This window comes from Chrysemys picta, chromosome 1, assembly GCF_011386835.1.
Source record: "Chrysemys picta bellii isolate R12L10 chromosome 1, ASM1138683v2, whole genome shotgun sequence".
NCBI classification, from domain to species: Eukaryota; Metazoa; Chordata; order Testudines; family Emydidae; genus Chrysemys; species Chrysemys picta.
In genome coordinates, this window is record NC_088791.1 from 30,163,261 (window position 1) to 30,180,283 (window position 17,023).

A 17,023-nucleotide genomic window follows, 5' to 3' on the forward strand; every position below is an offset into this window, starting at 1 on the left:
TTTTTTTTTTTTTTTTTAAAGGCACATCCAAATAAAATACAAAGTAACAAAGAAAAAGCTTTGGGGGTAGCTAAAAATTAGCAATTCTTAAAGAGTTAATGATCCACGAATGGACAGCTATAACTCCATCTCTAGCCAACAGCAGTTGAGAAGGAACTGAGGAGGGTTCAACAGAGCACACTGGCCAGCCTTGTGGCAGGCAAGGAGCAGCGCATGCATGGGCTGAGTCGACACTGCTACCAAAAACTTCTCTGATTAGCAGTGCAGGGATGCAGACACACCTACAGTGGAGCAACCATAGGGACACTACTCAAAGAACAACTATCACTTTTAATTCCCCTGTTTCTAGACCAACAATGGCTCCCAGTTATAGCAGTTTGGAAGAACAGGGCATGCAAATTCATTAATTACATCATGCTGAAACAGAAAATAACAGATTTCATCACCGTACAGAATTACAATAATTTGCTTTATAAAAAAGCAGAGGGTTCTTTTCAAAAGTCTGGTTCAAGTAGAGTGAACTCCATCTCTGATTAAAGAATAAAAAAAAAGGGGGGGGAATATTAAAAATATACTTAGTTAATTGTAAGACTTGATTTTATATATTTACACATATAAATTAGAAAATTATCAGCACTCTTGTTATCAACTTTTGATTAACTCTATATCCATATCAGCCAAAACAGAGCTGTAATTTTGTATTTGTTAAAACATTTCAGGCATAGATTTTCTTTGCACGCTATTTATTATTGTGTCATCTGTCCTGAAAAGGAAATGGGAAGTGAAAAGAGGAACTGAAAGTTTGTTTAGCTTCATAGTACTGAGAGCCGTAATATTCTTTGAACTTTCTTAAACCACAGTAATCTTGATGCCTGCCAGTGCAACAGTGCCTTGTTGGGATTATTTTCTCTCTTTTCCCAGAAATGTTTATTCCATTGTTGTATACATATACGCTGGTTTTTACTTTACAAATGAGACAATTTAGCATTTTCTAAAAAAGGATATAAAAATGAAAATGTCAAAGAAAAATGATAAGTTCATATAAAGTCTAATGAGATTGCTTGGGTGAATAAGTTGAATCGGAATTTGCAGGACTGAATGCAATGCCTAGATCCTGGAAACACTTATGATCATGCCAACTGACTTCAATGAGACTACTCACACACTTAAAGCGTTGGCAAGATTGTGGCCTAATTCATGATTGTATTTCTAAGCAGGTTACAGTATCTTTAAGGCCATTCAGAAATCCTTAAGTGAAGCAAAGCACGAGAGGGAAATGGTTCCCACAGAAGTAAGCCTACTCAGTAGGTAGGCTATGTTGACCAATGAGGTGCTTATTTTTAGAGTGAAATTCATCCCAACACAAAGCCTGAGCAAATCAGCTATGTGAAAAGAATTCTGATAGGTGGAGGGATGAAAAAGAACTGGATAAGTAATTTGTAATAAATTTGACAAATTTCAGTTTTCGTGAATTGTCCAAGAAAGGTTCATGATATTCTTCATTTATTACTTGAAATTATTTGACACAAAATTTCTGTGACTAATTCTTTATAGCTTATTCATATGCAGCTTGTTGAAATTCTTTAACATTCAAAATCTGAGCTGTTTTGACAGGCACACAGGATATTTCTGTTCCTTGACTGAATAAGTGTAACACTTAGAATCAAGTTTTCAGTGTGGGTACTCATGGCTAGGAGTTCTAAATTTGTTGTCTGCTAACATTCTGTTTCTGACAACTTTCTGAACAATAAATGCATTTGTGAGAATATCTGCGGAAAGTGAGTATAAAGGTGGAACGAACACCATCAAAGGGAATTACTTTAGCAATTGGAATTAATGTTTGTGAAAATGTCCAATATTTGTCCAACTCTACATGGAATTCACTGTGGCTTATGGGCTGCCCATATAGTCCACGTACTGATGGTATCCACTGTGCAGTTCAGGGGGTTCAAAGGACCCAGGAGTAATCTCTTTACCCCACCCCTCTGTATAGTTGACCCTGGGGCTTACGAAATTCAGAATCTTCTATGCGACTTCCACTCTGCAGTAAATTTTCACCCTACATTAAGTAAATAACTAGCTGTCAATTATTTAAATATGTTTTAAAACCTGCACTAGAACATCACATGATCCCACATTACTAGGTATATCTTACCTTCCTTCAAAAACACGATTCAGCATTTTGCAGGCACTTTCAGCCACTTCAGGGGAGTCTGAATGTTTCTTCATTATGTCCAATACATTAATGTGTATTCCTTTTGCCAACAGAATCTTTCTAATATTTACTACAACATGAGAAAGCACTATATGAACAAACATGAATATATTCATTTAGGCTGTGATCCTGCCAACATGTGTGCATCTTCTAACTTGAAGCAGGCAAGTAGTCCTACTGACGTCAATAGGACATCTCACTTGTTTGAAGTTATGTATAAGACTTTGCAAGGCCAACACTTTATTTACAAATATATATACATACAAACTAGAAAATGGTATAGGCTGAAGTAGAGTAGAGTGTATTTGCACAACTTAGCCCATAAACTTAGGATCTTAAAAGTGCCTACTGGGAACAAATACAGTCAATATTTCCAGTTATGCAAAGTCACCATTATGGGATGTAGGATTTATCATTGAGTCTATTTTTAATTGTTTATTTTATTTCAAAATACTTTTACTGTGAATTTTTCTTCTGTGATCATACAAGAAACCTAGAACTTTAAAAAACAACAACACCCTTTAATTTTCAAAATAAGGCTCCAAAAATAAGTATTACTTTCTGCATGGGTCCAAAGTCTTTCAGTTTCACCAATATAACTCCATTTACTTTAATGGAATTAATCCATAACTGAGATCTGATTCAGATTAAGTAATGAGTATATCATACCTGAAATAACATTGCAGAATAGAATAGTCATGTTTATACCACATGAATCCTGCACTGGTCATCATAACTATCACTAACTCCTGCATTTCACAAGCTAGTATGTACATTTCAAACCATTATGTAAATTGACTATAAATTGTACTTGTAGATTTCAAGATGCTTCTCCCCATCTATGGTTTCTGTGTTAAGTATGTTATTTTAAAAGGGAAAAAAAAGCAGGGAGAGAATTTTAAAAAGGCAAAACTCAAAGACCTTGGACTGGGATCTTCAAAGGAAATTAAGAAAGTTAGGCGCTGAGCTCCCATAGAATTTCAATGGGAATTAGATGCCTACCTCCCTTAGGCCCCTTTGAAAATCCCACCCCTTGTTGTAATAAAATTGCATATCATAATGTATACGTACTGTGTGTGTATATATCTATAGCTATTAAAATCCAAATATATAACTTTTTGCTCACATGCAACTAATACATCTGCATGATTTGGGTTTATGTAGAAAGAGATACTGTTACATGTAACAACAACATTGTACTATACAGTTCAATATGTAAATAATTGTATTCGGATGGCCTGGAGGTCTAGTGGCAACATAATGCAATCTCACCTGGGGGTGCCAATCTCTTCTCTCACTCTACCCAAGACTTTCATGGGCAGGAGCAGCAACAGGATGAGGGCCATGATCCTGGAAGTGCTTAAGTGCATGCTTAAATTTCAGTGCATGAGCTGTCCCAACCCTAACCCCTGATGATATTATGTAACAGTATCTGTAATATTACTGTAATAAATTGTTGATGAAGTCTGACAGTGAAGACGAGGGAATTTATTACAAAATTTCCTTACCATTTTGTTCTGATAAAGTTGCCAAGGCATTAGCAGCTGCCTGAAACACTTCTTTTGCTGTGGAATGCATCAGCATGGCTAGCATCACTTCTCTGTGTATGGGGTACCTTTCACAAAAATAAATAAATCACTGCACAATGGCCATATTACAATGATTATAGTGCATTTTAAGGAATCCATATTAGAATTAAGTGAAATTATTCTTTGTAGATCATAATACCAGGTTGTTAATGTTTTGCCATAGCAACAGTTAAAGAGAAAGCCCTTTAAATAGTTGCAAACTGCCCATTCCTGTCTCCCTGACATTAATGGGAGCTTTTCTAAATGAGTCAAGGTCCACAAAAGAATACAATAAAGTGCATTTCAAATTTGGCTATCATGGCATCTCTGAGAAGGAGGTGACAAAGAGATTCTCTCGGTCTCGCCCAAGTCCAGCTTCTCCTCCCTGATTCCAGTAGTGCCCCCTACACCTCAGCTTTCCATCTAATTTGGGGGCTTATTCCTTATCTTTTTCTCCCAAGCTACCAGGTGGTTCAAGCTCCTCCCCCAGCCCTAATCTTTTGGGATCAGCAGCAAGCTGAGTGTCTTCAGGCAGCATCCTGCCCTGTTTGATGAATTAGAAAGCAACAAAAGGGAAACAAAGTACCATAAATTAATTAACCCAAGTGACCTAACAATTAGTTTTGAATCTCCATGCTCCCCAACATATAGTTCAAGTTATTACTACTGACTGTTTATCTTCATCTCCAATTTTCTCATGAAGGTTGCACTGGTACATAAACAGATTGTTCAAAGCCCAACAAGCAGCCTCCTGAATTTAAAACAAGAGCAAAATAAAATACTTTTAAAAACACACACAATTTAAAACAGCTACAAATTATTTTAAAAAACATTTTAAAAATAGTTCCACTATTTTTGCCACTCTGTTGTGGAGGTCAACACATCGAAAACAGATAAAAAAATAAACAGTTATGAATAAAAATACTAATTCAGTCACAATTTATGTTATCCAGGTTGTTATGATGACAGAAAGCCTCACTTAATTTTTATATATACTGTGACAGACCCAGACCATGGGGGTACAGGAGTCTGGTAGAGGGCAAATATACTGGTCACTGGATGAGTAGTTTTCTGTTCCCTGAGTGACCAGAGCAGGGGCTGCACTAGAGTAATCAGGAACCTGCTAGAACCAGTTAAGGCAGGCAGGCTAATTAGGACACCTAGAGCCAATTAAGAAGAAGCTTCTAGAATCAATTAAGGCAGGCTAATCAGGGCACCTGGGTTTTAAAAGAGCTCACTTTAGTTTGTGGTATGAGTGTGAGGAGCTGGGAGCAAGAGGCGCAAGAAGCTGAGAGGGTGTGCTGCTGGAGGACTGAGGAGCACAAGCATTATCAGACACCAGGAGGAAGGTCCTGTGGTGAGAATAAGGAAGGTGTTTGGAAGAGGCCATGGGGAAGTAGCCCAGGGAGTTGTAGCTGTCATGCAGCTGTTACAGGAGGCACTATAGACAGCTGCAGTCCACAGGGCCCTGGGCTGGCACCCAGAGTAGAGGGCGGGCCCAGGTTCCCCCTAAACCTCCCAATTGACCTGGACTGGATTCTTCCAGAGGGGAAGGTCTCTGGGCTGTTCCCCAACCCACATGGTGAATCTCTGAGGAAAGAAAATCCGCCAATAAGCGCAGGACCCACCAAGATAGAGGAGGAACTTTGTCACAATACACATCTTACTAAAAATACAAACACATCTCTCATAAACCTCTCCAATGCATCATCAGTGATCTACAACCCATCCTGGACAATGATCCCTCGCTTTCACAGACCTTGGGAGGCCCAGGCGAAAGGCCACACAGGCTAGACGGACTGCCCTGAGCTCCCTGACATTTATGTGCAGGGCTAGTTCCTGCGCTGACCACAGACCTTGGGTCTGGAGGTTTCCCACATGGGCTCCCCTCCCCAAGTCCGACACATCAGACATCAGCTCCACAGTCAGGCTGGCCCCCGACCAGAACCCCTTGGAGCATGTTCCCCAGGGCGGACCACCAACAGAGGGAGGCTAGCACAGGTTCAGTTACCGTGAGGACTTTGTCCATCCTGTCTCTAGACTGGGAGAATGCTGAGGCCAACCAGAGCTGAAGGGGCTTCATGCTGAGCCTGGTGTGATGCCAACGTACATGACGCCAACATGTGACCCAGGAGCTGGAGGCACGCTTTGGCAGTCGTCACGGGAAACCTCGTGACCACCCCAACGAGCTCCCTTGCGGTTTCAAATCTGTCCGGTGGGAGGAAGGCTCTGGCCGATGTTGCATCCAGAATTGCACCAATGAACTCTATACATTGCACCGGTACCAGTGTGGATTTGGTATTGTTTACCAGCAGCCCCAGCGTGGCGCACGTGGACAGGAGGAGTGTTATGTGATTCTGTATCTGTGATCTGGAGCTGCCTTTGACCAGCCAGTCATTGAGGTAGGGAAAGATCTGGACCCCCTGACATCTGAGGTAGGCCGCTACCACAGACATACACTATGTGAAGACCCTGGGTGCCGTCAATAGGCCAAACAGGAGGACAGTGAACTGGTAGTGTTCCTGCCCTACCGTGAAGCGGAGGAAACGCCCTCGAATATGTGAATGTGGAAGTACGCGTCTTGTAGATTGAGGGCGGCGTACCAGTCTCCAGGATCCAGGGAGGGGATGATGGAGGCCAGAGAGACCACTTGAGCTTTACCATGTACTGGTTCAGGCCTCGCAGGTCCAGGATGGGCCTGAGCCCTCCTTTCGCCTTCGAGATAAGGAAATAGCTGGAGTGGTACCCCTTGTGTCTGAATTCTGCCAGCACCACTGCCACCGCTCCTAAGTGAAGGAGCTGCCGCACCTCTTGCTCAAGTAATTCCTCATGAGAGGGGTCCCTGAAGAGTGACGGGGTGGGGTAGCAAAAAATTGGAGGGTATAGCCTTGGGAGAGTGTTGAGGACCCATCGGTCCGAGGTCAGCCAAGACAACTCTGGGAGGAAAGTACATAAGCAGTTGAAGAAGGGAAGGTTGGGTGAATCCTTGGTGCAAACTGGTAAGTCACCCCCAGGCGTCCCATCAAAACTGGCGCTTACCCGGCTGCTTGCCCTTAGAGGGCCCAGGCTGAGGCGCAGGCCGGGATGGATGTCGTGGGCGCTTTTTATAGTCAATTGATTTTTTATAAGGGGGCTCATATTTGGAGTGGGTGGCCTGACTGGGGGTCTGCTGCGGTTTGAATTTGGTCCTGGCTGGGACCAGGACATAGAGACCAAGGGTCTTTAATGTAGTGCGGGAGTCCTTAAGACCGTGTAACTTCATGTCTGTTTGTTCCACGAACAGGGCCTTGCCGTTGAATGGAAGGTCCTTCAAGGAGTTCTGCACCTCGCTGGACAACCCAGACAACAGGAGCCATGACGCTCTCCTCATGGACACTGCAGAGGCCATAGATGTCGCAGCCATATCCATGGCATCCGAGGCTGCCTGAAGGGACGCCCTGGCGGCAGCTGTGCCCTCTTCAACCAAAGCCTTAAACTCCTTTTTATCACACTCCGGGAGGGAATCTGAAAATTTGGGCACTGAGCCCCACAAGTTTAAGTCATATCTGCCAGCAGGGCTTGGTGGTTTGCCACCCTCAGTTGGAAACTCGAGGACAAATAAATCTTTCTACCGAATATGTCCAGTCTCAAGTCCTTATTCTTAAGGATAGGAGCGGGTTGACCTTGACACTCCTTGTGGTTGACTGCCTCGACCACTAAGGAATTGGGGGCAGGGTGGGTATATAGATACTCATGCCCCTTGGCGAGCACGAAATACTTCCGTTCAGCCCTCTTAGAAATGGAGGGCAAGGAAGCCAGGGTTTGCCACAGGGTATTTGAAATCTTTGCCACCCCTTCATGGAGTGGGAGAGCCACCTTGGTCGGTGCCATAGCCGAGAGGACATTGAAGAGAGAGTCTGAGGGTTCCTCCACCTCCTCCGCTTGAAGGTTGAGGCTTGATGCCACCCTTTTCAACAACTCTTGGTGGGCTTTGGTGTCCTCCAGGAGAACAGGAGGAAGAGGAGCCATGATTGCCTCATCAGGAAAGGATGAGGATGGGGGTGGTGCTCTGCATCCCCACCAGTACCGCAAGGCCCACCACTTGGTCCCCTTCTGAGCGCGGGACTGGGGATGAGCGCTCCACCGACCCTTTTCTGGGGAGCTGAGAGAGGGAAGCCAACGGTCTTTGCGAGGCTCCATCCACCGAGCAAGCCACCACCGGGGGCTGTGGCAGGGCCCATGGGGCCCATTGGTACCATGGTGCTAGCCAGGGAGCCCTGGTGCCACGCACCTGCTGTGGCACCATCAGAGTGGACTGCCCTGCCTGACTCGCCTGGCCCACTGACTGCCGACTTCGAAGGGAGGCCGGGCTGGCATATGATCTCCCGTTATCCCGGGATGGGGATGAGTGGTGGTGTCGCGAACGGTGCTGAGCACGAGACCGTACCTCGGCGTGAAGGAGCGGGCGGATCCACGGCTGCATGGTGCCGGCGATCTATGCCTGGGGCTGCAGGAGTGGTGACGACAAGCAGGAGCAGCGTTGACGTCCGTACCTCAAAGGCCTACAATAGCTTCTCGGAGACAACGATCTCTGGTGCCGCCTGACCTGGTCCTGGCAGCGCATGCTCTCATCGCAAGGTCTACGTTCCCTCGAGACAGAGCAGTGCCTGGAAGCCCTGGTGCTCGGCACCCAGCCAGACAAACCTGGTGAGACTTGATGGGGACTGGTGCAGGCTGTGTGTGTGATGGTCACTGAGTGGACAACGTCGTCAGGAACCTTCCCTTGACCATGAGCGGTACCGTCCAGACGGTGATTGTGAGGGTCCAAGCAGCGGCTTACCTATGGACCAGGGAGCCGCTGGCATTGGTGCAACCGGTACTGGTAGAGAGAACATCTCAAGCCACCTGCAGGGCCTCTGGTATGGAGGGCACCCGAATGTGGGCATTGCCACCCAGGGAGGTCAGCTCGGAGTGGGCCGGGCTACTCCGCTCGACTTGAGTCGGAGGCCGCGAGGCCAAAGGGGATCGAGAACTGCCCAACACGGGTCCAGTCTCTCCCCCAGCCTTGCTCCGGTGTCGTGGCGAAGAAGATCTCTTTGCAGACACTGACCCTACAAGCTACATGTCTCATTCTTTTTTCCAGAAACTTGTAGCTCTTGGGTTAAATTTATAAACACTTATATTTCTGTTCTCTTATATTGTGGTATGAAGGCTACAGGGTAAGATCCTGGCCCACACTTCAACCTCCTACAAGGCCTTGCATTGGTCCTCTGTACCACATGTGAATTATACCCTTACTGACTACATATGCATGATCTGAAGAAGTGACAGAGACCACCTCATTGAGGAGATGAACTAATGGAGAAGAAGTAACAAGCATTAAGTCTTAACTCCAGGCCAATCATCAGGAGCTTATCTATCTGAGAAAATGTTATTGTGTTCAAACGTGAATGTGAAGAACTGAGTTAGCTGACACTATGCTGACCATGACTGACCAGTCAGTGTAGGCTAGAATAAATCATTTTCAGTATCATGTCAGCTAATAATTATGATCACAAATAGGATACATTTCTCTTTATTCAAACTTCCCTTTACTATAAATAAATAGTTTGTTAGTCAAGATTCAGCTACTGATTTGGGGGAATATTTAACTTGTTTCCGCTTGCCGAGAGAAGATTATTCTTCACAAGTGGGTCTCTCTTATAAAAGGTATAATCTGATAGACACAACAGAAGATATTGTAACTGAATGAACATGCTGTTTTATAGCCTGCTGGGGTTTTATTTATCTATTCATTTATTTTGTGTGACAAGGTATTTATTAACAATCTTGAGTTCTATGCTTCTCTAAATCATGGCACCCTCTAACAGGTGGTAAGAGCCTGTCTGTGAAAAAGAGTGGGGCTGCATGTCTGCACTTCTACCATGAGAAGCCATTATTAATAATTAAGCAAAACTCAATCTTTATTTCTCCAGACTATAATTTTAGTACATTTGAGAGAATTACTTTGCTAAACACCTTCACTTGTGCATTTAATTTTTTTTATTTTCTCACACACACACTCCCAAAATTCTCACCTGTACATCTGTGTTTTTTCGGTGCAATTTTAATGCTTTATAGCATGCTTCCAGCCAATATAATTTTTCTCCCTCTTTCTCTTCTTTTCTTTCCTCTAAGTCTTGGTTCAAAAATATTGTTTCCGCTTGAAAATACAGACAAGAGGGTGTTAAATTAAATGTAGTTATGTCTCATGCCATATTTCTAATTTTAAAATGCATGCACACATTTAGTTTCATGTTCACAAAGAATACTGCAGATGTTAAAACATGACCCTATGACTCTTCTACATTGCCATTCATCATAGAGTTACCGTGATCTTCCAGCACTCTTCTGTCATTAGGAAAAGAAGGGTACACTGAAATGGCTAAGAGAAGAATTGGGAAAGAGTAAAATAAAACGTGGTTTTAAATTGTCAGTGAATTTCAGTACTTATAAAAATGAATGGTTGCCAGCATGGTACTAAAGGTTACACAAAGTAGGCCCAGTTCTGCTATCTGCTACACCTTTGTACCCTTATTCACATGAGCAACCCAACTGACTGCAGTGTGACAATTATTCACACTTGTAAGGGGTTACAGGATCCCACCCCTAACAAACTAGCAGACACCCACATTTGAAAATTGTGGCCTTAATGCAGCTTCAAACAAAGCTCAAAACTATCAGGTTATTTCTAGAACACAGACACCACCCTGCTGGGAAACAGAAGTAAACTGCCATAGCAGTATTAGTATGCAGATACACAAACCAATCATCAACCCTGGTTTCAGAATTACTATATTCACTACCCTCACAATAGTTTTTAAACTAAGAAGGGATTATCCAGTATGCAGCCTATGAATAGATATGTTAGTGCTCATCAAAACACTATACCAACTGAGCGGAGGGTAGGTGACGCGGTTAACTGGTACAGATACTGGCATGCTACAACAAAACAATGAGCTCTAACAGGTGAGCAGGATAAAACACTGTTGCATACCTAGCCTTGTTAACCCCTACTCCTGTTTGAAATCTACTAGTGGCAAAATACAGAAGAATTATGAAACCACAGGAAATTACGCTAGCACACCAACTGTGGAAACAAACATTTGTCTATTAATCATTTTATTTAGGTAATTAGGAAGAAATTTACTTACTGAGGAGAGCTAAACAACTGAGTGCTGCAGCCTGTAACTTTGCATTTGCAGAGTATCTTATAACAGACTTCACAATGACTTCGTGTACCTCATTTAATACCAGGATGTTGAAAAAATTTCCTAAAAGTAGATTAAAATGTTATCTGAATATATCTAGCTAGATCTATATCTATATACAGAGACAATATAGCTATAGCCACATGCATAGGACACACATACTGTGCTTGAAGAAAAACAGCAGATGAGGCAGTTAATTTGTTTGACATAGTAAGTAAATTGCTTTGTGAAATGAGGATAACTGGCCAAGAATAAGAAAAACAGAAAACTGTGTTCTTTGGTTTCTCCTCCTCATTCATGTAGGAAGAACCCATGAGGATCCTCTATATTCCACTGAATCCTTCAAAGAGGATTTTATCTACCTTCAGATGAGACTTGCTGGATGTGACTCTCTAGCACCTATAAACACCATTCCTTTAGGCAGCTACAGAAGGTGTTAATGAAGAGCAAAATGAAGTGCTCACCTCTGTCAAAAGGCAGAGTTTGCAGCCACTGCATTATTTCCAAGCTATTCCTGCCTTCAAATGATTAAGGGCTTGTCTACACTTACATTTTATAGCGCTCTAACTTGCTGGCTCATGGGGTGTGAAAAATCACCCCCCCCCGGAGCACAGCAAGTCTGAGCGCTTTAAAGCGCTAGAGTAGATGGGCTCCGAGTGCTGGGAGCCATGCTCCCAGTGCTCAGAGCTAATCCCCTCGTGGAGGAGCGCTTTGAAGTTTCCAGTGTAGACATACCCTAACCAAAGTATAGACCTGAACTTCGATTTCTGCACTGACACTTACTGACTCTATAAGGGAAGCTATTTAACTGTTTTGACCTATATTCTGAAATAGAGCTCTCTCCACACAAAATAGATCAGGGTTTAGCACAAGCTTCTTACTATATAAAAAAAAGAGTTTACACACTTTGAAACAATGGATAGATAAATAATCTTTGCTGTATATATAATGAGCATCTCTAAAAAGAAACATTTACTATGGTATGTGCAGCATTTCCTGCCGTAGGTTCAATGTAAGGAATACTGCAAAGAACAAACAAATAAAAACCAAATTTCCCTATCGTTCCCAAGGAAAATAAATACTACATGTAAATCTTATTTTAGGAGTACCCACTTCATTAAATATATTCTGCTAGTTACATCTATTGTATCTGATATTTAATTTTGTTTAGTAATCCTTAATTAAGAGAGAGTTGAATCACTCTACCAATATGACAGAAAAAAATCAAGGTTTTAAAAGGAACAACAGTTTTCTCTAGCCCTTCAGATGAAATGCAAAACTGAAGAACATACCACTTGTGGTCTGATGGTGCTTTTCTGACACACAATAGGAAGCTAACCTTGCTTACTCCAACTCACTATAGAGTTGATCCTGCAAGGGGTTGAGCACCCTCAAATTTCTATTGCCTTCAATAGGAGATAAACAGGATCAGCATCTTGCAGGATTGAGCTCTATGGCTCAAATTCAAAAAAGCATTTAAGCACATCTGCATCATTCTGAAATGTAAATGGATATGTAGTTATGTAGTGGTGCCCTGTTCCGTTAAATAGCTGTTTCTTGCTGCTTTTCTTTATGTAGCTTACAGGCATTCAGGTGCTTAGGTATAAAACAATTTGAGAGCCTCTCTCTAGAGGCTCATCTAAAAGAGAAAGGTATGAATGTGACACATATAATGAACATATTTTGTACTGTAAATGCCTTTAAATTACCAGATCATCTTCAGATCTGCAAAAGTGGTGATTCTATCTTGTCACACCTTAGAGACTAAAATTTATTTGGGCATAAGCTTTCGTGGGCTACAACACACTTTATCAGATGTATGGAGTGGAAAATACAGTAGGAAGATATACATACATAGTACATGAAAAGATGGAAGTTGCCTTACCTGTGTTTTCCAATCCATGCATCTGATGAAGTGGGTTTTAGCCCACGAAAGCTTATGCCCAAATAAATTTGTTAGTCTCTACGGTGCCACAAGTACTCCTCGTTGTTTTTGCTGATACAGACTAACACGGCTACAACTCTGAAACCTGTCTTGTCACAGTTGAACATGAGCTATTGAATTTGCAAGCTTTCACCATTTCTCTAATTTAAACATAAAAATTATGGATGAGACAGCGCAAGATTTAACTTGACTATGAGTTACACCAGGCATAACCAAAAGTAAAATATCAACAGGTCAGACTGACACTCTAGAAGCAGCCGTACAATTCAGGAGATCCAAATCCAGGTCCTAAACTTTTACCCAAACTTCTCGGGCAAGCAGGGGCTGCAAAGACTATAGAGCAGGGGTCGGCATCCTTTCAGAAGCGGTGTGCCGAGTCTTCATTTATTCACTCTAATTTAAGGTTTTGTGTGCCAGTAATATATTATAACATTTTTAGAAGGTCTCTTTCTATAAGTCTATAATATATAACTAAACTATTGTTGTATGTAAAGTAAATAAGGTTTTTAAAATGTTTAAGAAGCTTCACTTAAAATTAAATTAAAATGCTGAGCCCCCAGGACCGGTGGCCAGGACCCAGGCAGTGTGAGTGCCACTGAAAATCAGCCTGCGTGCCGTCTTCGGCACGTGTGCCATATATTGCCTACCCCTGCTATATGTTGCCTACCCCAGCATAACACTACGTTCATTGGGAGGGTGGAGGAGCACCTTGTTTTGCTCTTGATTAACCCCAGTCAACACTGAAGCATTTCTACAATCCAGAAGCAACCATGTCCAACTTTCCTTGGCCAGAGGGAGTGTTACTGTGATATGGATCTTTGGGACCACTAGAAGGAGGATAAATGAGATCCCAGAGGACGATTTCTACAAGAAAATGTAGTACCATCAGTTGTTTCTCAGGTATTCAGCATCAGCACCTAAAATATGAAATCCTAGAAGGAAATATCTTCCATACTGTAATAACTCTAAAAAGAATGCTTTGATACTATGCACACATAGGTATCATTGTTGCCTTGTGGTTCTCCTGTCTGTTTGTTGTATTTCTCCCCTCTCTCTTGGCTTGTACTTAGACTAAGATTTTCAGGGAAGAGGCTGTCTTTTTGTTCTGTATTTATACAGCGTCATGTCTACATGACCAGGGCCTCAGGAGCTACCACAATACAAATAAATTCTTTATTTGTCTGGCTAGATATAAACATTAATCTAGTTCTACTCTAAAAGTTAAGTAGTAGTGGTTGTCACTAGCAACACTGTCAGCTGTTAAAGAAGCAAACAAACAATACAAAATTTCAGTATAAAATACAGTTTCATGAACTTACCCAGTGTAAGCTTGTGCAACAAACAGCAACCCACTTTCTGAATTGGTTCACTGTTAGGGAATGTTTTCATCGTTTCCACTATGACATTGTAACATCTAACATTTCCAGACATGAGCACTTCAACATTGCTGGCTAAAGTAAAAAAACATTGTTATGCTTCTTAAATAAGAAAAATTAAATAAGGTTTGAATATGTACATGTATTTCAAAAACTGGATCTATACTTTGGTTTTAGCCATTGTGACAATTTTTATTATTTCTACTTATTTCCACACAATGAAAGACATTAGCTAAACCTCTACTTACAAATGCTGTTTTACTTCAACTTAGAATCACTTAGAGTGTGAATTGTTACTGATCTACTTCCATTATATATTTAGCCATTTAACAGAAATGATACCTTTTACTTATATAGCACCTTTCATAAAGAGATCTCCAGGTGCTTTACAAATATTAATTAATCTGTAAACAGGTAGGTAAATATTTCTTTTCACATTTTACAGATGAGTAAACAGAAGTATACAGTATTTAAGTGATGAGCTCAAGGATATACAGTACATCAGTTTAGTGGTAGGGCCTGGAATACAACCCAGAAATGTTGACCCGTAATGCCCTGCTCTAACTATTGTAATTCTAATCTCCTCTCCTTTTTGTGGGCAAGTTAACATCACTTATTTTGGCTGTTAGCTCTGCCCATTCAATAGATAGAGAATGCTTAGAAGTGTTCTGCTAAGGTATGCTTCTGGCTTTTTGAATGATGTGCCAAAATGCAGGTTTTAATTACAAATATTTCTACACCTAGTTTGAAGTGGAGGTAGTATATAGCGAACAACAATAAAAAATTCTTATTAATGATTAGTGAAAGAAGCTGAGCAGATCATCTTCTAATAGAAATGGAGACAAAAAAGCAGGTCCGCCTCTATTAAAGTCAGGAGATGTCTAACTAGCAATTAAACACCCTCGGCTGGCCAGGATCAGCAGACTTGGGCTTGGGCTGCAGGGCTGCAAAATAGCTATGTAGACATTCACGCTTGGGCTGGAGTCCAAGCTCTGGGACTCCACAAGGCGGGAGGGTCCAACTGAGCTGCTAAGAATTCTGAAGCAGCTTACTTCAGAGTAAAAGGAGGCCACATATTTTGTTTCAATAACCACAATGTTTAATTAATGTCAATCTTAGCAGCTGAAAAACCTCCTTATATTCAAGTGCTTACTTTTTTGATTTCTCAATTATGACAAACTAAACTTGTGTTCAACAGTATTCTATACACTTCACAAATAATTAATTGTAAGACTAGCCCAAATATACAAAAGAGTATTGAAAGCTTCCACCCAAAGAAGAACAAAAATAGAGTGGATCTTAAATAATGGAACAATCGAGTAGTTCTAAGCCTATGAGGTGCCAACAGCTGTCCAGGACTGGGTGGGCACAGAGGGATTCAAGGCTGCTCTCACATTCTAGTCTCCCGCCTTCTGCTAAAGCAGATTTGCTCAGTCGCCTAAACCGGACCTCCTCAGGTGCCAAAAGCCATCCAGTGCACCAATGCCTATGGCTTTCCTTTGAACTACTCTGGGAATTCATGAAGCACTACAGAGAGCATTTCAGAACTGAATGTCCGAGTGTGAGTGATTTGAAAAGACTGATAGCCCCAAATGCTACAGTAATGCACTTACATGGACCAGCTAATGAATGTAAAGAATAAAGTGCCGGAAGTACAACATCTTCTTTTTCTTGAAACTCTTTTAACACATTCAGTATGATCATGTGATCTTTGCTTTCAACAAATTCAGTCAGCTGCTCTTCTGGAACTAAAATGAAAAGCAAACAGAGATGTAGTATGTTTTAAGGAAATAATATACTTATAGAGCTTGGTATTAATTAAAAAAAATTTTTTTTTTAAACAAAGTTTTCTGATATTTATTTTATTCTTTTTGCACAACGTAAAGTGCTCTAGCCACCAAAATCCTTTCAATAATGTAAGACTTGTCAGCATTGTCTTCCTTTGGTGTAGAACCTTTATGAAACAATAGCAAAGGAAATGGGAACCGTAACACCTGTTTTCTATCAATTGACTGCTCTGTTGCTTACATAAGTAAGAGATCTTAAGGTCGAGCTGCAGCAGCAGTGTGTATGTGTGTGTTTTGAAGCCGCCAACAGGAGAGAGAGCTCTCCTATCGGCATAAAACCCCACCCTCCTGAGAGACATAAATTTTGCCGATATGAGTGGTAGTGTAGACATAAATGGATTAACAAACTTGATCAGTTTCTCTTTTAGCATATGGTTGAGATGCAGTGTAAAGACTGGTAATTTTCTTCATACATTAAAATTATGAGTTATTTCATATCATTTAATTTTAAGCAGAACACTTTATTAAAACTACTGATGAAGACTGCTTAAAAATCAATGTCACAGTATGGTTTTATAGCTATGAGCTCTAATAGAAAATAAAAGTATTTACAAAGAGGATCAAACCCTAAAGTTGTGGGGACATAATGACACATTCCATTTATTTTTTAGAATGAGCACTGGTATAACGTCATATCTTTTACTAGTTTTGTAGACATTTGCCATTGTACATGTCATGTATTAAGCATATCTGGGAATATAGTGTAGTAATTATGTACTAGAGCTTCTTACCAGTGCACATTGCATTAAAATGTTGGTTGCTGTTTTAGGACATTATATTTGTATAAATGGATAATCCAACTTATATGAGTAAAAGTGCAAGAAAACATTAATTCTAACACAA

The 17,023-nt window shown here is 41.3% G+C and overlaps 1 protein-coding gene across 5 annotated transcripts in view; it reads right to left on the bottom strand.

Moving 5' to 3' along the window:
* Nucleotides 1–17,023, bottom strand: part of LRRK2 (leucine rich repeat kinase 2) — a 130,990-nt gene that overhangs the window by 82,077 nt on the left and 31,890 nt on the right. For all 5 annotated transcript variants that reach the window (XM_065554212.1, XM_065554216.1, XM_065554223.1 and 2 more), the window contains 7 exons: nt 15,947–16,081; nt 14,277–14,408; nt 10,956–11,075; nt 9,840–9,964; nt 4,455–4,534; nt 3,724–3,830; nt 2,156–2,285 (listed from right to left, as the gene is read on the bottom strand). In XM_065554212.1, coding sequence (XP_065410284.1) covers nt 2,156–2,285; nt 3,724–3,830; nt 4,455–4,534; nt 9,840–9,964; nt 10,956–11,075; nt 14,277–14,408; nt 15,947–16,081 — 829 coding nt within the window. The remainder of the gene's footprint in view (nt 1–2,155; nt 2,286–3,723; nt 3,831–4,454; nt 4,535–9,839; nt 9,965–10,955; nt 11,076–14,276; nt 14,409–15,946; nt 16,082–17,023) is intronic.